General features: G+C 35.1%; 1 protein-coding gene across 3 annotated transcripts in view; it reads right to left on the bottom strand.

Annotated features, from left to right (window-relative positions):
* med16 (mediator complex subunit 16) overlaps nt 1-23711 on the bottom strand; it is a 39374-nt gene extending 15663 nt beyond the window's left edge. For 2 of the 3 annotated variants that reach the window (XR_015502057.1, XM_087272754.1), the window contains exons 1-8: nt 23245-23711; nt 23000-23107; nt 19853-20022; nt 15397-15828; nt 8975-9080; nt 8542-8697; nt 8237-8454; nt 316-522 (exon numbers count right to left, since the gene is read on the bottom strand). Coding sequence is in view for 2 of the 3 variants with exons in the window: in XM_087272754.1 (XP_087128880.1) it covers nt 316-522; nt 8237-8454; nt 8542-8697; nt 8975-9080; nt 15397-15828; nt 19853-20022; nt 23000-23107; nt 23245-23428 (1581 nt within the window). In the remaining variant the exon portion in view is untranslated. The remainder of the gene's footprint in view (nt 1-315; nt 523-8236; nt 8455-8541; nt 8698-8974; nt 9081-15396; nt 15829-19852; nt 20023-22999; nt 23108-23244) is intronic. The other variant, NM_001199872.1, reaches the window with a different exon arrangement.
* Nucleotides 23712-23921: the final 210 nt, after the last annotated feature.

The raw sequence follows: 23921 nt of genomic DNA, 5'->3' as shown, positions 1-23921 counted from the left end.
TGTAAAAGCTAAAAAGCTCTCACCGCCTTTGGTGTAAACGCACAGTTCGAATCAGGAAACATCAGAGAACATACTGCTTATTTATTTACTTACTTTTCTTAACCTTTAATACAAATTAACTTAAATCATCTGTAAAGTTTCAATCGGTTTAGCCACTTCCTCTGGATATGGTTGAAAGGGGACAAGTTCGAAACATTTCACACCTTGTTTACACCTGTACTACTTACCGTTGTCCACTTGTGATTGGATCAACAAAATATGCATCTTAATACTAGGTGTACTTAAAACAGGCCCCACAATAGCAGACTGACCAACCTGCTGCAGTGCTTGGTTTTGTCTCATGTATTCCTCATGAAGCTTCTCCAGAAGGTTATGAACCATGCCAGGCTGTGCATGAAGCAGCACGTCCCACCAGTCATATCCTGTTACCATGCAGTACTCCAGGAGAAACAGTAAATGGCGCAGGAGGGTGTTCATGTCCAACATTTGGCCCATGGATGGGGACACTCGAAACATGTGCAACTGAAATCAAAGAAGATGAAATTTAAGGGGCAGTTTATACAACAGTTTTCAGTCAAAAACTACAAACGTTTTACACGCTATAGAAAAAAAAAATCTAGGCGTTAGCTATGTTTTTAATGTTTCATTGTTCGTTACCTTTAATTCTATAGCGCTTTATACAATAGATTGTGACAGCTAAAAAGATGAAAAGGCAAATAGCTTTTAAAAATTTAGTTAAAATTTAAAGCTGTACTCCTCCTCTTTTGCTGTTTTTTAAAACCATTTAAAGGTCAATATTATTAGCCCCCTTAAGCAATATTTTTTTCAACTGGCAACAGAAGTTGTATACAGTTGTATACAGTTAAAGTCATAATTACTAGAATTACCTCCTGTTAACTTCAATATATATATATATATATATATATATATATATATATATATATATATATATATATATATATATATATATATATATATATATATATATATATATATATATATAATGTATAAATTCAAACTGATTACATGGCCTATTTATTAGGCTCACTTTCCCACACACTTTGCTGAGCCTAGGTGGTTTATCCCTGGAACATAAAGCGTTTTCTGTGTCTACTTGTTCTGTGTTCCTTGACTCTTGGCTTGGTTTCCTGTTTTTGTTGTTTGCCATAGTGATGATGAAATTAAGCTTTTTGAACCAGTAAACCATTCGACTCAATTGTATTGGAAAAAGGATTGTTACTCGAAGCTCTTTGATGAGGACCTCTGCTGGTTAAAGTGTGGGAAAGCACAGTGTTCTAAAAAATGTAAATTGTTCACAACTGACCAACTCATTCATGTAGTAAAACAAAAGTAGTAATATAACCAAATTACTCAATTATTGTAGTTTTTTACATGAAAGGTATGTTACCACTGATGTCTGTAGTAAATTCTATGGTATTCAAAGTTGTTTACATTTATCGCATACCAGCCTCAGTTTTGCGACTTGACTTGTGTGGCATGTGTATTATTGTCTGGATGACAGCACGAGTGAGATGAGGTTAGACCTCAGATTCAATGTGTGGCCACACGTTGCAGTTACTTTACTGCAATTTTCGAATACTGGCTCATCTAAATTATCTTTTTATTCGATTAAAAGCCGAAATATTGCCAGATAGAGGAAGAAACTTTTGGTTTTGGAAGAGAGTGGCTTTAGTGATAAAAGACGCGCGCACACACACACACACACACGCACGCACGCACGCACACGCTACACTCTTGTAGGCCTATTCATTATTGACTTTTTAACATTAAACGCATAATAATCAAGTGCAAAAAAGAAGAGCTGAACTTGGCAAAAAGTGATTACTGCGGTTGCTGCGATGGATGCTTTGTTTCTCTGCAGTTGGCTAGTCAGTGATAAATCACTTTTGTTTTAATAAAAAATAAGATTATTTATTACTAAACACGTGATTTTTTTAAATAAGAGTAGGTCTATGCGTTGCGTATTTATGGCTATTAATCTTATCTTCCCGCAACCACCCATAGTTAACATTAAGTATAGCCAACTTTTTAATTATCTGACCAGCGGATTAACGGCAGGACTCGTGAACATGACAGGGTTGAAAAGAATCAAACACAACAGGGTTTTATGCGTCCCCAATATACAATGCCAAGAGAGTGACTCCATAAGGTTACGTACATTGCACAAACTACCGTTTCAACTACCTGACCCGCATGGTCTTTGTTTTACCCATAACCAGGTCATAAATAAATAAAGGTAAGTTGCACAAAAATTACCATCTGTCAATCACTTTTTCTGTGGGACTCTGAAATGAATGTGTCATTATAATGGCGTCGACAATCTTGGTTAGTAAAAAGGTGCACAACTTACAGGAACCAACCAACAGTCTATGAGGCTTTCACTAGCGTGAAAGTGAAAGACCCATTACCTGATCGATTTAAAAGACCAAACAGTCATTAGATAGAGACCAGATAAAATAAATGTGTTTAGGGAGGTGTATGTTAAAGCAGTGTTTCTCAACCACCTTCCTGGAAATCACCAAAACTGCATGTTCTGGATGACTCCTTTGTTTGTCACACCCATTACAGGTCTTTCAGTCTCTGCTAATGAGGTGATGATCTGAATCAGGTGTGTTTGATTAAAGAGACATGATAAATGTGCAAAGCAGGTGGTCCTCCAGAAACGTGGTTGAGAAACACTGGGTTAAAGGCAGGCACACAAAAGACAGTTTACATGTAGTGTTGTTGTTGTTGCTCAAGTGTTTGCTAATGCTTCATCAGCAAAGTGTGGACTTACTTCACATCACATTTAACAGTGAAGGTGCATCTTACATATGGCAAAATCTATGCTGGGTAACTGTAGGTTTAAGACTTCAAGACCTTTTTAAAACCTTTTAATACCATAAGAATCAAATTTGAATTATAGCACAGAATTAGCAAAAATAAAGAAGCATGTAACACTATGCTTTTAGTGGTAATTACCACCAATAATTACTACAAATACTACTAATAATGGGATGCAGCAGCACTCTTTGGTAGGCCAAAGTTTTTAAAAACAATGTTGCGTGTTTCTAGACAGAAGTACTAATAATTAATAATAATAATAATCAGTGTTGGGAAAGTTACTTTTGAAAGTTGTGCATTACAATATTGAGTTACTCCCCCTAAAAAGTTACTAAGTGTGTTACTTAGTTACTTTTTATGGAAAGTAATGCAATATTACTTTTGAGTTACTTTTGCATTAATTACTTTTCCTTAGCTGGCTGAGGTTTGACCTGTTTCAGAACTTGCATGTGTGTTTAACCCCTTTTACAACCACCTATACAACCTACACCTTCATTTTCCTTTAAAACTTACTATAAAATTATATTTTAAGAACTTTCTGAGCCCACAGCTAAACATGCTGTATATACAGATTAATGAAAGCATGTAAAGTAATGTGTTTGCTACTTTTGTACGTTTGTTATTAGTTAAGTAAATTCACTGTTCATTGAGGTAAAGACTGCAATAAAGTCTAAGAGTACTAACATGAAATAAGTTATACTGAGGCAAAAGTAAGACAATAAAAAACATACCTAAATCAAAATAAATCTTTGAGCTTTATACATTCAATAAATTTCTTCACGTGGCCTGAACAATTGTGTAAATCGTTTCACAAAAGAGAACAAAATGCTTCTGTCTGCAGTGATGACAGGCGATTCGCGAATGAATCGTTGGTTTTAATCAGTCGAACCAGTTCATTAAATAGAATGAAGTTGTTGTGAAATGGTTTGCATCTTCAGTAAGTACTAACATACCGGATACCCCCTCTGACTCGAAATAAACCCATATCAGTTAGTAGAACAGTTAGTGGATTCAGTTCAGTACACTGACTCATCTGCTGTGAAAAAAATGACCTGATGATAGAGCTGGGCGATAATTCGATATCGATAATTATCACGATATAAAATTTTTCGATAAAACGATAATGACAGTTCGATAATTGCTCGATAATATTTACGTACTACGCGTAACATTGCATTTTGCAGCCTGCCCTTTCGATTCCCGCACGCCGTACAAGTTTCCAGCCATAGTTGTACTGAAAGGAGTAAGAAAATAAGGTAAAAAAGGTCAGAGCCATAGACATTGTTGACAAGAAACGTCACTAGACCTCAGCCTTGAGCTACTTAGTTTTTATCTATCCAACACAAAACAGCAACGTGCGCTGCAAACTGCGCAAGACGACTCGTGTCATCAAAAGCAGGCAACACCACAAGCCTGTTTCATCACTTAAAACAACACCTCCCTTATGAAGATGCTAAAAAATTACAGACTTAAACAAGTGCTGGTAAACCAGGGCAACTACCCAGCAGAGTCTCATGTCATCATTTTCGAAAGCCGTGACTTACAAGAAAAAACCCCTGAAAAGACAGACAAGAGATATGACAGACAACACAATCTCAATCACATCTCAATGGACACTTGAAGCTTGCTTTATAGGCTGCAATAAGGATATTTACACAACAACATTTAACTCGAGTCAGGGGACGATAGTGAAGCCAAACAAAAGAAAGAAATATAACAAAACAATTCTAATTCATGAATAACCCCTCTTACCTCTCTAAAAACTGATGAAAAGAAAAAAAAAGTCCTTCAGCGCAGTGCGCCGCTTTTTTCCCTATAAAATAAATATAAAGAAGACATTCACCTTTTACCTGATGCCTTTAACAATACATTTTATATGTGTTTGCAAAATGGAAGTCGTACGACATCTTCCCTATCCACCTTACTCTGAGAAAAGTGTGAACTTGAGGAGATATAGCTCAATATTGTCTGGAAAGAACCGAGCCAAAAAATAACATACAATTTAATCTAAATAAATATGAACAAAACTCACTAAATGTCTTAAAGTGGGCAAAAGTAATGCAAAATAATTTTACCCAAACGAAAGTTAAGCAAAAACAACGAAAATCATAATCATGTCAGCAAAATACACCAAAAAACAGATCAAAGGAAAAAGTGTGCTTTCCGCTTTTCATATCCCCATGCGGCCGCGCCATCTCCGCCTCGCATTCGAAACGCGGCCAGCTGCAGGCTGCAGTAAATGAGCGTGCGCTTGCACCACGTGATGTAGGAATGATTCTCCTCGCAAGGCGCTGCAGTCGTGGAAATAAGCGATCTTGTTTCTCCCAGGATGATGGCAGATTTTTCTCTGAATCCTCTAACTGAAACTTTGAATACTCTTGCCGTACTCTTTATTATTGGGCGCCTCCTTTTTTCCCATTCTGCAAAGCCCACTCGCTGCTTTTTCGCTGATCCACTGCTATGTCCCGCTATATACCCGCAACTAGGGCTGGGCGATTTTTCCGATTTTTTTTTATTAATTCGAATTTACGTTTTAAGACGATTTAATTTTGAATGAAATCGAGAAATTGTGATTTTAAAATATATATATATTTAATACATTATAATGGCACCAATGCGCTTTGGTTCACTCTTTGAATGAAGCAGGAAGCACACCAGAAGCGCCTCTCGGCGCAGCGCCGCACAGCACCACGCCATGGATTTTAGAATTCTAAACAGGTTTCTATACACACACCGGCGGCGCCCAGCCACGATTCACAAAGCAGTTCATATTTCAGCCGGCCCACAGAGCGCCATCTGATTAGTTTCATGTTAAATATCATGTGAATGTGCGCGTTTGGTGTGTGATAGTTTAAACTTTCATGTCCGCACCGTGTCGCGGCGCTTCTGGTGTGCGACCTGCTTGACTGCCTGTTAAAGCGTTGTAGGATAAAGTCATGTAGGATTTTACTTGTTGCACATCTGTGTGGATTGTCAAGACATATTCCCTCATCAAATCGATAAACTCGATCTCAACATGTATGAAGGACGTAAAAGCCTGCCATGTGAAAAACCGCGTCGATCTTTTGGTTTGAACAAGAGTAGAGGTGAGGGACTGTAGCAGTGAAAATGAAAGTACCCGCCCCCATGACGTCATTTAGCGAACCTAGTTGAAAATCAGACAGATCAGCCAGCATAATAGAGAGTGTAGCAAAGTGCATCAAATGATCGGTATTTAAAAGGGGGAAAAAAGAAAAATAGATTTAATATATTATTTTATATTAGACATGCATCTGGTGCTTGTATTTGCTCCTACTATACGTCCACAACTTCACACATTGGGTTAAATTAGGCTTTACAGTTTCCATGTTCAGTGCTTTTTCTTCCACTATATCTTTTTGAGAGAAAGGCAGCAGCTTTACAACCTGACATTTAATCAGAAGACGAAGTCAAAGCCGAGCTGACAGCCAATCTTTCCTAGGCTCAGCAAAACTTGCAAAAAATACCCCTGTATTCCTGCAACTGCAATATTTACACAAATATTTCTTATTCAAATCTTCAGCAACGCTATTTAACTTGTGAATTTGTTTTACATTTATTTACACCTTGACCGATTTTTGTATGACATGGCCATTAAAAATGCAATGTTCCTTAAACAGATGGTTTTTCAAGTTACTTTTAAAGAGAACGTTACTTCAGTCATGCTGTTGTAATGTTTTGAGAAGACTAGTGACACAATAAAAAAATAAATAAATCGAAATAGAAATCGTGAATCGGTCAAACTTTATAAAAAACCTAGATTTTTTTTTTTTGCTAAATCGCCCAGCCCTACCCGCAACCGACCTGCAATTAGCTAATTATAATATTTTTTATTACCTGACCCATGGTTTATCCGCAGCGGCCGCAGATATAACCGCCATTAACACATCAGTAACGGGAGGCAAACATACAACCTTTAAAGGCTACAACCATAAGTTTCAGACAAAACTGCAGTGTATTTTATTGGTGAATATGTCATTTAAAAACATTATACAAACACAGTATATGTATATTTTTTCTTTAATTTAAATGGAAACCTATCTATCTAAATGTAAACTTAATCAAAAATAAGCATCACTAGCTGTCTGCAAGCTTCTCACCTGAGAATATGAACATTAAGGTGTTTTTGAAGAAGAACTGAAAACTTAATTAAATATTCCAAATGTCCTTAGAAAGGACAAGCCTGTTTATCTTTCACTAGTCTACACTTCAGTTATTTATTTAATTGTAGTTTACTTAGTTAAGATGGCTGCACTAAAGATAATAGTTTTTTCTGACTAGTCGATATTGGAGGTATTTATTTAATTGTTGTTGTTTACTTGAGTATCCTGACTGTACTAAAATGTGAAAACTGAAAATTCTGTGACCATTAACTCACCTTTACTTTTTCCAAACCGGGGATTTTTTTTTCCTGATGTTAAACAATAATTTGAACAATAACTTATAATTTCCTTGGTTGTTGAAAACTAGAACAGTAAGTGCTGAATTAAGATTGTTCTTTAGATTATTATTTTATTATTTATATTGTCAGACAGCTAAAACATTTCACTAAATGTGTTAAATCAGCTGCACAAAGCAATTAGCATACTGAAAATCTTGTAAAATTAATAGATATAAAGATTTTATGTTTATCGTGATAAATATCGATATCGACTGATATGAAAAAAAATTGTCATAATTTTTTTGCCATATGGCCCAGCTCTACCTGATGATGATGGGTGCGAGCCGACTGTCTGTTCCCTCGCAGCACGCTCTGTCATTCAACCGTACTAAGGTCATTTTTTTTCAGCAATATATTTTGTAAAAGCCAATTAAGCAAGGTAAAAGTAACTCATGCTACATTTTTAAAAAGTAACTTAAATAATATTACTTATTTTTAAAAATAATGTTTTATATTAGTATAACGTGCAATACTTATAACGCAATACCCCCAACACTGATGATAATAATAATAATAAATCATAATAAAAAATTACATCAGTTCATTCAAACTGCCTTAACAACACTAACAAAAACATACTGTCACACTGTCTATGCTTATATATTGTATCATGCTTATAAGTATAGATCCGTATTATTGTTTTATATATACTTATTCGTTTTATTTTGTTCTGGTAAATCATTTGCTGACAAGTTTGACAATTTGTTGTTTGTTGTTGACAAACTGTTTTCGAGCAGAAAGTTTTTAACTTATTAACTTATGCCAAGCTTAAGCACACTCCGTCTGGATTTCATCTTGGACGTCATTATTAAGCATTTACATAAAGGGTTTTTTGAGGTTTGATCAAGTTTGATGCACACCAAAACCTCACTTTAAAAAGTTTTCAAACACTTATTCATCGCCTATAACATGTTATATGTCATGCAGCCATACCTTGCCATGATTGTCTATGCCCACCAGAGCTAAAGATGTCCAAGAGAACTGAAGGGCTTTGAAGTGCAGCATTGGGCCTCCGGCTCTCTGGCGTTTAATGGCAGGTTCTTCTCCAACGCGCTGGGAGGAACCAGAGGAACCATAGAACATTCCCACTGTTTGGAGGGAAAGGCGATGGAGAATCTGGATACTGCCATCATGGAATGCCAAGGCAAGACCTGAGGACAACAACAAAAAAAAATATTACATTAAGTTGAACAAGAGTTACGTTGTTTTAATTGTGAGAAAGTATATTTAGCCCTTACCGAGGCCTGGGAAGAACTTAGTATCAGAGGCAACTTTGAGATCAGTGTTTGAGATGGAGATTGGAAGTTTAGGCAGAGCGACAGCAGACACTCTGTCCAGATCATTGGTCGTTGAGAGGATTCGCCACTTTAGAGTCATTGGCTGCTTTTCACCTACTGAAGATGGCAAGAAAACAAACAAATTTTTTTTTTTTTTCAGATAGCATTAGCAAATCAAGTTTCAATCGTGGGAAATAATGCACCACAATGAATTATCATAAAAATAAATTATATAAAACATATAAACATAAATAAAATAAATATAAAAGGTAAATGTTCATATAGCACAGAGGTAATTGTTGCAATAAAATTAAAAACTTTGCATTATGGTATTTTACAAGTCATCAATGGGTGTGTTATCATAACAAACAAATTTTCATTCATGTAAACTTACCCACTGGTGATCGGTGTTGAAAGATATTGTTAACAGGGAGACCCTCCTTGCGCAAGGACCAGCACTCAACAATGCTGCCCATCTGACTAGATGCACAGAGCAGGACCTTCAGAAAAAGCAAAAAAAAAAAAAAAAAAGTGTGCATGTGTAAAAGAGAAATACCAAAAAATGTTGTAATACAGTTGATCAAATGTGCCTTTCAGACAGAAACTTTGCAGCCTTTGACTACATTTGATCTCTTTAAAAGAGAAACACTAAGCTAATATGATGTTTAGATTTACATTAAACAAATGCAGTTTTTTTTTTATTCTTGTTTTTATGTATTTATTCATTGTTCTGTCATTTATTTTCAGTGTAAAATTGTTACTTGTATTTACTTGTATATTAATTATGGAGCTAATAGTATGCCAATACAATCTGAATTTGAATTGTGTTAATTTTAATTATTAACAATTGTAATTTAATAAATCTGAATTTTGTCATTAATTTTTAAACATAAATTAATTTCTTAATTTGAATTTCTTAATTTGAATTTGAATTTTCTTAACTAAGATATTAAACATCTGCATTTTAAGACCACTGATTTTTTCACGGCAGATTTTTTTATAGACATTTTAAATTTCAGATGTTCAATATTCAAGTTATGAAATTCAAATTCAAATTCAAATCAAGAAATTAAAACTCTAATTAAGAAATTCAGATTCAAATAAAAGAATTCAGATAAAAAAATGGCATATACAATTCTGATTTATTAATTTACAATTGTTAATAATTCAAATTAACACAATTCAAATTCAGATTGTTTTGGCATATTATTAGCTTTATATTTAAACGCCAAACACTTTTTTCCATCATTTTTAAGTAAATGGATTATTTTAAACTTTGTTTAAATTGACAATTGTTTATTTTTTATTACTATTTGGGCTGCATTGTTTGGTTACTAAGCAACAACAAATAACACTTTAAAATAAGTTTTCACATGCTTTACTAAACTAGTAGAGTTTTGAAATAAATGAATGCACAATAACAGTGATACCCGTGAAACCATGATTATTCCTCTGACTAATATCGATTTTTTTTTTCTTAAATGCGGTGTTACTTTTAGACCACACATAATGGGACACACACTTCCAAAAAGGGTAAACTTTCCTGTTATTAGCCCACAGAGGGTCTATTTTCCCGAGGGTCTTCAAGATCTTTTGTTTTCCTTTCAAGTTCTTTTTGCTCAGCAGTGGTTTTTATCTTTGAATTCTGCCATGCAAACCATTTTTGCCTTGTCTCCTTCTTATGGTGGAGTCATGAACACTCACCTCAACATTGTGTCTAGTCTTGAGGATCATTTGGTCTACTGCACTGTCACACAGGTCCTAATTATGTGATTAAGTGGCTGTAATCAGACCTGTGTGTGGCTAGAGAAATTGACATTTTTATTCATTCATTCGTTCATTTTCCTTTAGCTTAAAGGTTTTCATTATTTAGAAATAAAAGCCACATTGCTGTGTATAAAAAAGGTTTTTTGCGCTAAATCTAATAACTGTTTGGACCACCCTTAGCAGCAACAATTGCAATCATTTATTATCAATAACTTGGATCGTTATGACGATTTTATTACGATATGACGTCCGTTTTCTCTTATTAGTTGAGCTGTTTGCACGTGAGCTACGTTCCACCTGCTGTCGCACGTGAGTTCAGATAGCAGCAGCAGTAATGTTAGCAGACCAAGATGAGTGGAGATGAAATAGAGGATGGCCCATCCTCTCAAAATCAGACGTCTGGCAACATTTCGGTTGTACAGTCATTGCTTTAGACTCGTCCGCTTTTTGACACGCATACTGGTTCAAACATAGCCTAAGTTTTAAAGTCTTCACAGTGATTTACATACTTTGCAAAGCGACATGGATACCTCCTAATGGTGTTGAAAGAGTCACATACTGTATTTATAAGGTATAATTCACCCTAAAATATCATTCTGTCTTCATATAATGATGTATTGGCGGCCACAAAATCACACATGACGTGAGCTGACTGTGAGCTGTTACTACAGAGGGCAGACTATGATAGAGGCGCACGCGCGTCTGCTTCAGTGAACAGAACCTGCAGGTTGTGACTAACAGGTAATAAAGTAGTAAACAACATTTAGTTTGTGGAACAAAGTGATCGTTCTGGAGCCGTGTGGGAAGTATAAACAGCAGTGGAAATGAAACCGAAAGCGTGCACATTATTTAAATAATCATATCGCATTTTAGAGTTATGATTACGACGAGCATGAACTCTTGAGTACAGAGGTACACAAAAATCCACGACAACATGATACACTTGCACATCAGCGACGCCGAAGAAATAGTAAACCTGCCTAAACTGCTGAAAAGAGCCACGACTGTCCTGTGTAATGAAAAGACGGCCACCCTGTCACTCATCATGCCCAACATGAAGACAGCCATCCATAAAAACCTCTCAGACAGATGCACATAAGTTCAGGATTATTTTATAGAACTCTGATTACCTGGAAATGTAGATTTTTTTAATTTATTTTTTATTTTTATTTTTTTGCACACAAAAAATGCAAGTGGCCAAGCAAAGCCTCAAGCTCTTACTGTTAAATTCAATTGAATTGAATCATTTCAATAATATTTTATAAGAAGTTTTTAAATTGTTTTATTTTCCAGAGACAGTCCTGTTTAATTTATTTTCTTAAAGAAGGTTCAGTTTAACAAGTTGAAACAAAAGAAATACATAACAAATAGTTTACTTGGTAATTAAATTTTTTTTAAATAAAATTTGCATTTCAGTTTGATTTTTAATTTTTATTCCAAATATCGTGATACATATAGATTTGTGAACATTATATCGTGATACACATTGTATCGTGAGCTGAGTGTATCGTTACACCCCTACAGCACTGTGAAGGAATTTTGGCCCACTCATCTTTGCAGAATTCTTGTAATTCAGCCACATTGGAGGGTTTAAGCATGAACTGCATATTTTTTATTTTTGTTTTATTCAGCAAGTCAGAAGTGGATTTGGTGGTGTGCTTTGGATCATTGTTCTGCTGCAGCACCCAAGACTGCATCAGCTTGAGGTCAATAACAGATGGCTGGACATTCTCTTTTAGGATATTTTGGTTACACAGCAGTATTCAATGTTTCATTTATCACAGAAATTCAACCAGGTCCTGAATCAGTGTAACGGCTCCAGACCATCACACTACCACCACCACATTTTACAGTTGGTATGATGTTTTTTTTTTTTTTTTAGAAATGCAGTGTTACTTTTAGTCAACACGTAATGGGACATAACAACTTCCTTCTGTCTCATCAGTCCACAGAGTATTTTCATAAAGGTTTTCTGGCAAAACTGAAACAAGCTTTTATGTTCTTTTTGAACAACATTGGTTTTCATCTTTGAACTCTGCCGTGCAAACCATTTTTGACTAGTCTCTTTCTTATGGTGGAGTCATGAACACCAAGGATCTCTGGATCTTATTGTAGGGTCTTTTGTGACCTCGATTGAGTTGTCGCAGCACTATTAGGGTGATTTTAGTCACTCCTGGGAAGGAGTAAAGTAAATGAACATAACCATAAACATAAAAGGTTGAGAGAAATGCTAATTTTAAAAGAAAAATTCAGATGGCATTTAGAGGCTTTTGCATTTATATATAAATAAATTAGCATAGAGTAGTCGACTAGTCAAATGATCGATTACTTCAACCACTAGTCAGCGCTCTCAGAAGCAATCGACTACTCGAGCATGCGTCTACCATAAATGACATCAAAAGGACAAACGTATCCAACAAACATCACAATCCAAGGTTAAAGCTTCCAACTACAACTGAGGACTAAATTCAAGATTATTTACATTATCAACATTAACACCACAGGGAATCCTCTCGAATGGTAGTTACATGGTTTCCGCTACATTAATTCTTCCGTGGCGTGGCACCACACCAAAAAATATTACAGCCTCCCATTCAAAACATTCAGTCGTGTTTTTTTTTTAGCTGGTTATAATCGCACCAAAACGCAATAAAAGGTACGTGAATTATAACAGCAGAATCTTTACTGTGTGTGCGTCATTTGTTTAACCCTTAAAGGTTACGTGCTGACTGACTGACTGACTGACTGACTGACTGACTGACTGACTGACTGACTGACTGACTGACAGGTGCATGACGCGTGAGGCCAGCAAACACGACGTAGATTTCAGTTAGATTTAAAGTTTCCATACAAAACTGTAAATGATAACATTAATGAAAATCTCTTGTCTTAGTCCTATCAAAATAGCAAACACTGAACATCTCTCTTTATTTGGGCTAAAAGACTGCTTTATTTATTTATTTATTTATTTAAGACTACTTATTTGTACTGAATGTTTGTGCTTTCATTTTAGTTGTCTTTTATTTATTCAATTATATTTTCCAAAACGAATCCTCTTTTCCCTTAACAAGTTTACAATAAAGTGTGTTAACAAATTTTAAATGATTAATGAAGGAATTATAATGCTTTGACTTATTGTTTAATCTCATTTACAAGCACAGTAGCATATTTAAAGCTGCTGTATAGGCTATTTGTGTCCGTTCGCATCCCGTCCCTTTGTGCCCCCTGGGGGCTTATTCACAAACTGCGGTCATACACTAAAAACAGAGCGACAGCAATTTCAAATGGCGGCGGTATATGCTCCGGCGGTAATAGACACTTTGAACTCTCACCTACTGTAAGTATACTTTATAGAAAAAGGTCTATTGCTCAGCATATTATGACTTTATCTTAATAATTTTGTGCGCAAGCAAAGAGATTGAAATAACGCCATAGGTGTTTGGTAGATCTGTATAAAAAAGGCCTACCACCACAGCTGGAAAAAAGTCCTATAGGAAACACAGATTAATGTAATGAACATTAGTTTTCTCTATACGTTCCAAGCTAGCGAAATCATTTCTTGCTATCCCTGCCACCAGCACACAAAGTGAAAGAAATTTTCTTTGGCCGGCAATACTGTAACAAGACAAAGAGTAACCTGCATCCCTCTCACGTGGATGCACTTGTATTTCTAAATGTAAACCAGCGATCCATGAGCTTGACCATAGACTGACAAGAGGATGAAAGCAGGGATGACGTGTTCTGTATAAAGTCGGATGAAGTAAGATTCTATCCCTTATTTCTGTCGAAAACTGGGTAAATATAAAATGATTAAATTGCAAGACGGGCTTTTTATTCATAGTTGCGTTGCTGTTTTTTTTTTCTCTGACTTTTTAAATATGAAATACATTTTCTCTAACATTGTCTGCATGTTAAAATATCATGCAGTCATTTGTTTTTTTACTGTGTCTGCGCATATTTTATTTATTATTTTAACCTATATATTTTTTCACTTATTTAAATAATTTGTTTATAAATATTGTATTTATTATTTATTTTCTGTTTGGCTGTATCGACTATTGTCGCTTGTTGAACTATTTCTTTTCTGAACCAAAATAATTTTCATTCTTGTTATCACTGCTGGAAACTTAAATATTTAAAGACTAGTTGTTATATAACAGACTACTACTTGCGAGCACATGATCGTTTGCAGAATCTTCAGGCCGGTTGAAGTATATATTTTCGTTCATTTTGTTATTTTAGTAACTGTGGATATGTAGCAAAAATTAAATGATTGAATGAGATTTTAGCCTATAGCTCAGAATAATTTTATTAATCTTTTAATTAGTTTTATGAATACTGCGTTATGAATATGAGTTTTCAGGAAGCACTGTGTCGGGTTGTGGCTATTTTTACATTCCATAGCTTTCATTAAATGTATAATTAAAATGCAATTATTAACCTAGTTTTTTTTTTTTTTCGTTTGTATTATAAATATTTCATTTTGGTATTTTCAATTTCAACTTAACTTTTTATTTATGCATTATTTATTAATTTAGGCTTTTTTTATTTAATTTTTTTTTCGGGTCAGCTGTATTGTTGAGGAGAACTATTTTTATCTTGTCGAACTGGTTTATCAATTAAGTGTTACTTAGTTCTTATTACGGCTGAAAAATAATAAAGTTGCTTTAATAACTTAAAGTATTACAGGATGAACATGAGTTTGCTTCGCATACACAGCAAGCTTATGACGCAGATGTTAAATGACAATGTTGCGTGCAGCTTTTTATTTTTATAATACACTGTGACATAAAAAAGTAATATAATTTTTTGACAGTTTATGTAAGCGCTATAAAAGCAATGCATTCGGCTATGAATTAATAAAACTTATTGAAAAGGATTTCTTTGTCTTTTAAACTAGTAGCTCGAACCACGGGTAGTCGAGTAACTCGAGTATTGTTTTGAAAACAAATCTATTAGCAGAAACCAGTAGTCGTGCAAGCCCTAAAATAAATGTAATAAAAGATGAATATTTTTTTCTAAAATTGTGCCAGGTGTTCCTTATCTCACCTGTTCTGAGTTCTCTCGCGTGAGGAATTTAAGGTGTGTGACAGCAGGGTACTTGTCTCTCCGCAATGGGTCGGTGGTGCAGCGCATGAACAGTGAGGGAAGGAGCTCAGTGTCGATGCGGCACTTCTCATTCACCACACTCACACACACTTTATAGAACTGCACCGGAGAGGAGCTGCTGCCATCTGTGGCCGCCACGACTATATTCCCACCACCAGTAAAGGCGATGTCTGCTAGGGCCACACGACCCCTCAGTCTGCACAGGCTCTCACTGGCTGTCAACAAAGTCCCATTTGGCTTTAATAAGGACACAGTCACCAGGCCGCTCACTGTCACTGCTAACCATCCCTCCATGGGTTTTCCACCAAATAACGTCAGAGACGGGGAAAACTTAACCCGGGAAAATTTCTCTCCAAAGTTCGTTGAGCCAGACTGAAAAGCAAGAAAGAAATGTAGGTGTTAGTTAGGTTTTCGATCATTCATAATCATAAGTATATATATATATATATATATATATATATATATATATATATATATATATATATATATATATATATATATATATATATATATATATATATATATATATATATATATATATATATATATATATATATGCAAAACCCTCTAAATCATCTGACCTCTTTTTTTGTAAATTAGCATTTTCTATCAGGCTTCTCTGACTAGTTTCAGAAGTTTCATTTTATAGGTAATGATAGGGTTATTAGCTAGTAAAAAAACACCTTTTTATTTTTAAAAATGTAGCTTCAGTCATTTCTTCGGTTTTTAACAAGGTTTATTTTCTTTTGCGTCAAAACCCGCTAAATCCAGCAGTGCTTTTTTTTGCAAAAACCTATTGAGACTAGACAGTGGGACTAGTTGAAAATCACTAAAGATGCTATTATTAATTATTTTACCAAACATTAATCACCTAAAATTAAAAATATATAAATCTGTCAAGTCAGTGGTGGTTCATTCCACTGTGGTAACCCCTGATAACCAGGCACAAAGCAGAAGGAAAATGGATGAATGAAATTTGTAAAGTAAGTGCATTAATCAATAACATTAAAACTGAGATTAATTAAATCTAACAATCTGTTGTCATTTCTGATATTTAGGACTTAGATTTAATGTAAGTAGAGCAATGTAAACATTATAAACTAACCTTGGTAGATTAAAATAATATAGTGTAAAACATTGTGAAACATCAATATCAGAGCATTGTCCTTTAATATAAAAAGCTTATTAGACGTTTAGGTAATATGAGGTAAAACATAAATGTATAGTTTTATAAATATTATTATTATTTTTTTTAAATAGCTTACATTAGCAAATAAAACACAAGGTAACTACTGGGCAAAAAGGGGATGCCTCTCAGACAATTTTAGAAGCTGTCATTCATTCATTTTCACCATACTCAAGGTCTTGGTCTCTTGTTTATCTTCATAGCATCCACATGGGATAAAAGAATGGCATCTAAAATCTAACACAACTCTGTCTTTCATGAAATGCAGTTGCCATTTAATGTATAGCAAATTGGACTCATTTAAAGTAGCGTCACTGAGCAAATAAACGTTTTGAAAGCACGCTACACTTCTGACAGTACATCGTGTTATCTTTTTCTTTTAATGTACAGAGTTTTGAGGTAAAGGACATTTTCATTTGCCATTCACTGACAGTAGGATGGGCTCATCCAGTTCATCAAACTCCATCTTTTAAAATCGAAATTGAAATAAAACTCATCATAAAAGCTAGCATATCAGCGCACTGCTACATTGAAAACATATGATTCGCTTTGCGCCTTCTGATTAGTTCTCGGCATATAGCGCTTTTGCTGTTAAAGGCAGGTGGCATTTAGCGGATTTTGCCTATAAACTGTTATTTCTGAATGCACTGACACTGCGATTTAGATGATAAGAAGCAAATCCATTTGTTGATGGTGTACTACAAGCCTAAAGCATTCACTCAATGTCAATTGACGGAAGTGGCGTTTAGTGGCTTTTGCATCTGAACTCTTCATATTGTCTCTATGGTCATTTTCAATAAATCAAGCACGTAGCAGAATAGTAGCAAAATTAGCGCTGTTTGATTAAGATAAATGCAAATAATGTGTTATTCAAGATACAATTCTATATTAAAAAAAATATAATAACAGCATATAAAATTAGGGTTACACGATTAATCGAAAAAAGATTGCGATCTTGATTTAACCCAACACACGATCATAATTCAGTTTTTCTATTATTCAGCCAATTATAATTTCAAGGTCTGGAGAAAATGTAAAAGGTAGTCGCACAAGTCTTTACATTGTTTTATATACGTTGCTCAGCAACATGGACACCTCTCTAATGATGTTAAAAATGTCACATACAGTATTTACAAGGCATAATTCACCCCAAAATTTCATCTCTGTCTTATTGCAATGACAACCGAGAGGACATGCGTGTTCCTTGTAAATGATGTCTACTTTAGTGAACAGAACCTGCATAGGCTGTGAATAACAGTTAATAAAGTTGGAAAATAATGTTCAGTTTGTTGCACAGAGCAATTGTTTGGGAGCTGTGCGGGAAATATGATTTGCATGTGTGTTTTTTCCCAAAGTGACGGTAAATGCACTTGGCAGAAAAAGTGAAACCGAAAGTGTGCACATCATTTAAATGATCATATTGCATTTTAGAGTTCTGATTACGACAAGCATTTGATATGTTTTACTTTCATAGGAAACACAAAATGTTGTGCATGAAAAGAAATGTTTACTGGGTCAGTTTAACTATAGCCTGTATAATGATGAATATAACGCAAATGTTTCATTTCACCAGTGAAAAAATGGTCTAATAATGTTGTAAATAACAAATGACAAGCTTATGTCTCAAACATAATAATTCAACTGCAGAATTATGAATAGTTGCATTCTGATGTCATCACTTTACTGTGAAATAACAAACAGAACAAATTTAAAGTCTGTTCAAGTCCACCATTCTATGTCTATACAAAATTTAGCTTTTTAACCAACAGTTGACCTACACATAGGCCTAATAATATTATTGTTGTTGTTGTTGTTTAACCATATGTTTGAGAAATAATAATAGTAGCCTACTCATATTAACCTTTATTTTACATCTATAGAATCGTGAGAAAATCGTGAGAAAATCGTGATCTTGATTTTAAAGCAAAAAAAAAAAATCATGATTTTCATTTAAGCCAGAATCGTGCAGTTTTATGTACAATAATATAATAACAAACATAGGCTATGTTTCATAGTATATCATAGAAAAAAAAGCATTGCGACAACTTCTTAAAGTGAACAGCATGTTTTACTGTTGCATACAACAAATCAGACATCTAAACAAACAAACAGAAAAGTACACCTGCATGCCAACCCTGGTTGGTTTCTGAGATGTGTGTTGACATGCAAATCCATTGCCTGAAGTGCTGAAGAGTCTTTCAGAGGGTGTGCTTCTGGCAGGCACAAAGAGATACTTTAGTACTAAAGTACTCTTATTGCCAACCATTGCAATATAAATAGCAAAATATGCACATTTGCAAGATTTGCAATTGCAATACTCACTTCCCTTTGGCTTATTCTCTGCTTTATCAGAGGTCATCACAGTGGAATGAACTGCCATTACTCTGGCAGATGTTTTACACAGCAAATGCTCTTTTGGCCATAACCCAACACAAAGTACGAACATCAGTGCTGGGAAACACTGACACACTCTCTCATTCTTACATTACATCAAATTTAATTTATCTGATTAAACTTTACCGCATTTCTTTGGACTGTGGGGGAAACCAGAGCACTCAAAAAACAAAAAAAAAACACTTATCCTTTTATTATGACTTATCATACTGCACATTGCAATGCCAAGCTTATATGGAGTTGTATCCAGAATGTTTATTGAAAAATGTAAAAAAGCACATTTGATCTGGTGCTCAGCCAAAAAAGTAAAAAGTGCAACATATATATTCAAAAAGGTGGCAACACCAAAGCGCAAAAACAAGAAAATTTATTAAATTAAAAAAGGCTGACATAAAGTGTGTAACGTTTCAAGCACACAGCTTTTCATCTTCATCAAGATCCAGTTCCCGGAAAAGATCCAAACTTCTCATCACTAGTTTGAAAACAATGGCAACCAGAAGATTTTGAAAATCATACAGTCTGAAATTGCCATAAAGCTTTAACAATTATTTTAATGCACTCATAGATCATTGATGACTTTCCAGATCTATTAAGTTACGATGCTTTTGGGACACAGACCATAACATTAAGATCAATCGTACAATTATTTTTAGAATCTACATACTGTAGGCTAACTAAGCTTTTGGGAAATGCAGCCCAGTTCAATAAGAATGTCAAACTGTAGTTGCAGGACAATAGACTGAAGATCAGCTTCGCCGGCCCTAACCAAGCAAGCCAAAAGTAACAGTGGCAGGTAAGGGAATTCACATACTGTACCTTTTCAACATGCAGGGCGAGTTTGACTCCATTGTGTAACCATGAAAGTGCTACAATAGGGTCTCCGTCCACTGAGCTGCTCTGTGCGCACTCCCAGCTGTTCACCAGGTGCTCTGTCATGCCCCAACACTTGATCTGACCATCACCATCAGCAGACAACAACCTCGAACCTAGCAAACCACACAAGAGGTAGGGTTGAGCAATGTCGACCAATTTGGCATCATACAATGTCTAATGTAAACCATCGCGATGGACGATGGCATATGACGGTATGTCTGAATATCAAGTTTAACAACTATAATGAGACGCAATCCAGTGGTACACCCTTGATAAACTGTCAAACATGCACGACTCTCTGTCTCTGGAACTCAGAGGAGCGCATGACAGTGTGTGGCTCTGAAGTGAGCACCACTTGCGTCTGTGAATGTCTGTCTGTTTCTGTCTGTATGTGTGTGTTTGTGTGTGGTCACGTGATGTGCGTTTTCAGCGGACGGAGGGCTGTTCAGAAATGCTAGGTAAAACACGATGGAGATGTGGATCATTTCGTTCTAAAATGCCATCTTTACACTAAGACGTCTTTGTGCAAACGGGGCCTGAGTGTGTATTTTTTGCGTGAGGGTTTGTGATGGGGCGGAGGATCAGCGATGCAAGCTCAGCATTGTGTTGTCTATTGGCCATCGAAGATGGACGATGGCATCGACTATCGGCCCAACCCTAACAAGAGGCAAACATTATTGACTTATTTGAACAAATACATTGATTAGGGATGCTCATTTCGGTTAATTTTGCCAATCGAAATCTGCCACTCATTAACTGAATATTAACTGCTAACTGGTCAGATTAATATTAAACTACTATTTAATTTAAAACAAAGCAATTGACGTGTCTATTTTGTGTCCGACACATTTAATATTGCATTTTAAAATACTGATTTATTTTAACATGCAAACATAATAACAACCGCATTTAATTAATGCTCCGCTACATTTTTTAGCAATCAGCATCAGTGCTGCTTTGGCATCGACTTGTCTGTGTCAAACTGTGACCAGCATCATCCTTCTTTCATTTTGCTTTTTTGGCAAAATATGTCTGTGGGCACATGTAGTTGCACATGTTACTGTCTCACGAATAAGCAAATATGTGTTGCACATTTATGCAGCCAAACTTAAATAAAATAAAAACAATACATTTTTAATCATTTAACTGATACCAATAATAGATTAAAATGCACCTTTTAAGACAGGGATGCCCAAACTCTATCCTGGAGGGCCGGTGTCCTGCAAAGTTTAGTTCCAACCCAATCAGACACACCTGGGCTATCTAATCAAGCTTTTTAAAGGCTTTCTATAAACATCTATGCAGGTGTGTTGAGGCAAGTTGGAGCTAAAATCTAGTGGTGGGCAAAGCGAGGCTTCATGAAACACTGAAACAAACAGTCGAAGCAAATGTGTCGAAGCTTCGAAATGTTTTGAAACCCCACTCTACGGTGACCACCTAGTGGTCATTTTTATGTATTGCACTGAAACAGCTTCAGCAAGAACATTTTAGCAAATTGAGGTATTACACCCCACTTTGTAAAAGTATCTATTCAAGAGATTTAGTGGAGCGGTTAAGGTTTCTGACTTCCATGTGGGGATATTGAGTTTGAATCCAGGCTGATACGGCTTTTTTGAAATGCTTTAATACCAGTTGGTAATGCTTTGTTCTTGTTTCGTTTTGTTTCAACATTGGTCTGACATCCGAATAAACACTTTGTAAATAAATATGTCTTGTTTTGGTATTAAAACAGAGTTGTTGCTAGATCAGACACAGTTGTGGCCAGAAGGTATCAAGAATTATTTATATTATTTATTAAATTTCCCATTTATTGTATTTCATTAACGTCTATCCAAACCCTAAACCCAACCATCACAGTACTGTAAAAATATTTATTATTGTTTTAGTGTTACAAAAATGATGCTATATTGATGGCGTATCCTCAGCTTTAATCTATTTAGGCTACACCATAAAACAGAAACATGATTAAAATACATAAAACCATGATTTAGGTGTATTTGTACAAGTCGGGATTCAAACCCAAAAGTCATTGGAAGTATAAAAACAGCGTGTACAGGCACAGTCCACCAGGCCATATGAGACAGATTTTGAAACTGACGCCGGCAGTTACATCCAGATTCGCAAGGTCTCGAAACACTTCTTAACTGATTGTTGCTTTGAATCATTTTAGTCACGTGTCCAGGTGTTTTGAAACACTTTAGTCACGTGAATTGGGTGTTTCGGATCATGCTTCGGTGCAGTGTTTCGAAACACTTGTGCTTCGGGATCTCGAAACTGTGTCGAAACGTCAGTTTCACGTCAGCCATCCCTACTAAAATCTGCAGGACACCGGCTCTCCAGAACTGAGTTTGGGCACCCCTGCTTTAAGTTAACGGGTTAATCAGTTATTAGGAGTATCCCTAAAACTGATTTTATAAACAACTTAATTAATAAATGTTTTATGAATATTAAATAAAAATGAATATACCTTTTTTATTATTATTTTTCTTCATACTTTGATTTGGCTTTTTTGCTTCATATTAAATTTAGCAATTGTATTATTTGCACTACTGTTTTCATTTGTTATAATATAAAGTATAATTTTTTTATTTGCCTTTTTGATTTACTTTTATTTTAATAAATTATATATATTTTTTCTGTTCTGTTACTTGCTAAAGCAACATTTGTAATTTTCATTTAATACAAGTTTTTTCTTTATTATCAGATTTTTTAAATAGTTTTAGTATTTGATAATGGTAAAAACCCTGATTTGGAAAAGTATTTAGGTTTTACATTGAAACGCGTCTCTCTTCAAATGTTTTTAACACTCTAAAATGATTCAAATGTCAATTATAAAATAATTATATTATTACAAAAAATCTATAATAAAAATAAATATTATATTAGATTTTATTATTCTGTATCTAATCTGTACTGATTTAAGACCATCGCAGTACATTAATCGAGTAAAATTAGGCTTACCCTTACAATACTGAGACTACCCACCTAAAATAAATGGAAACTTTACTTCTAAAAAAAACTTGTCAAATATGATCTGCACATATTGCCAAATGTTTAGCCCATTTCATCTTTATCATCATGATGACTGACCAGACTGATCCCATTCTAGGCAGGAAATTATCTCATTGTGACCAGAATTGATGGAGTACACATCCCAGGGGTGATCAGTGTCAATGATGTGTATCATATGACTGAGATCTGCAACAGAAAAAAAAAACATGATTGTTGTTGCTGATATAATGCTTGATCATAAATAAACACCATTGTTCTATGTATTTTGGATCCAAAACGAATTGAAAATGTATGTTGTTTCTTGTCCTCCATTCATAACTCACCAACAGGAGTGGTAATATTGGTAATAAAGGCATTGTCCAGACCTTTGTCATCCTCCTCATTCTTCAGGTCAGTGGTGAAAGCGATGAGGTTTCTACATGACCAGGCGCACACCAGAGGGATTGAAGGACAGTGGTTGCTCTTGGGTCTCTTCTCCCACTCGCAAACATATGCGATATCCATCATATAATGAAGGAAACTTACTGTTTACAGCACAGATGCCCCAAATGAACACCTTTGAATGTGTTCACAATCACTACGGGAGACAACAAAAGCAAACACCGCTACTGTACAGAAACAGAAGAAAATGATGGGTATGGCAGACTCAAAACTACATGCTCCTGCTAATAAGTCCGAACATAAATTAATTTGTTAATAATATAAATTGTTCTGGCGTTTCAAATCTATTCTAATTCAGCAAATAGCACTTTGAAGCTGCACATCACATCATTGAGCGCCTGTATTCGTCGACTCTTTCCGGATTCAAAGACTCATCTAATACTTACCACCCCCTATTGGGCTGGAGCTCCGATCTATTTCTGTATTTGTCTATCTACGTTACTTTTGAAGCATAAAAGCGTTAACAAAAATGTTTACTCATGCATGGTTATGCATTATTTATTAACAAAAGGCTTTTTTGTTCCTATGCTTTTATGTATGTATGTATGTATGTATGTAT

Source organism: Danio rerio, chromosome 11, assembly GCF_052040795.2.
Source record: "Danio rerio strain M-AB ecotype USA chromosome 11, GRCz13ab, whole genome shotgun sequence".
NCBI classification, from domain to species: domain Eukaryota; kingdom Metazoa; phylum Chordata; class Actinopteri; order Cypriniformes; family Danionidae; genus Danio; species Danio rerio.
Note: the sequence above shows the minus strand (reverse complement) of the source record. Positions and strands in the feature narration are given on the sequence as shown.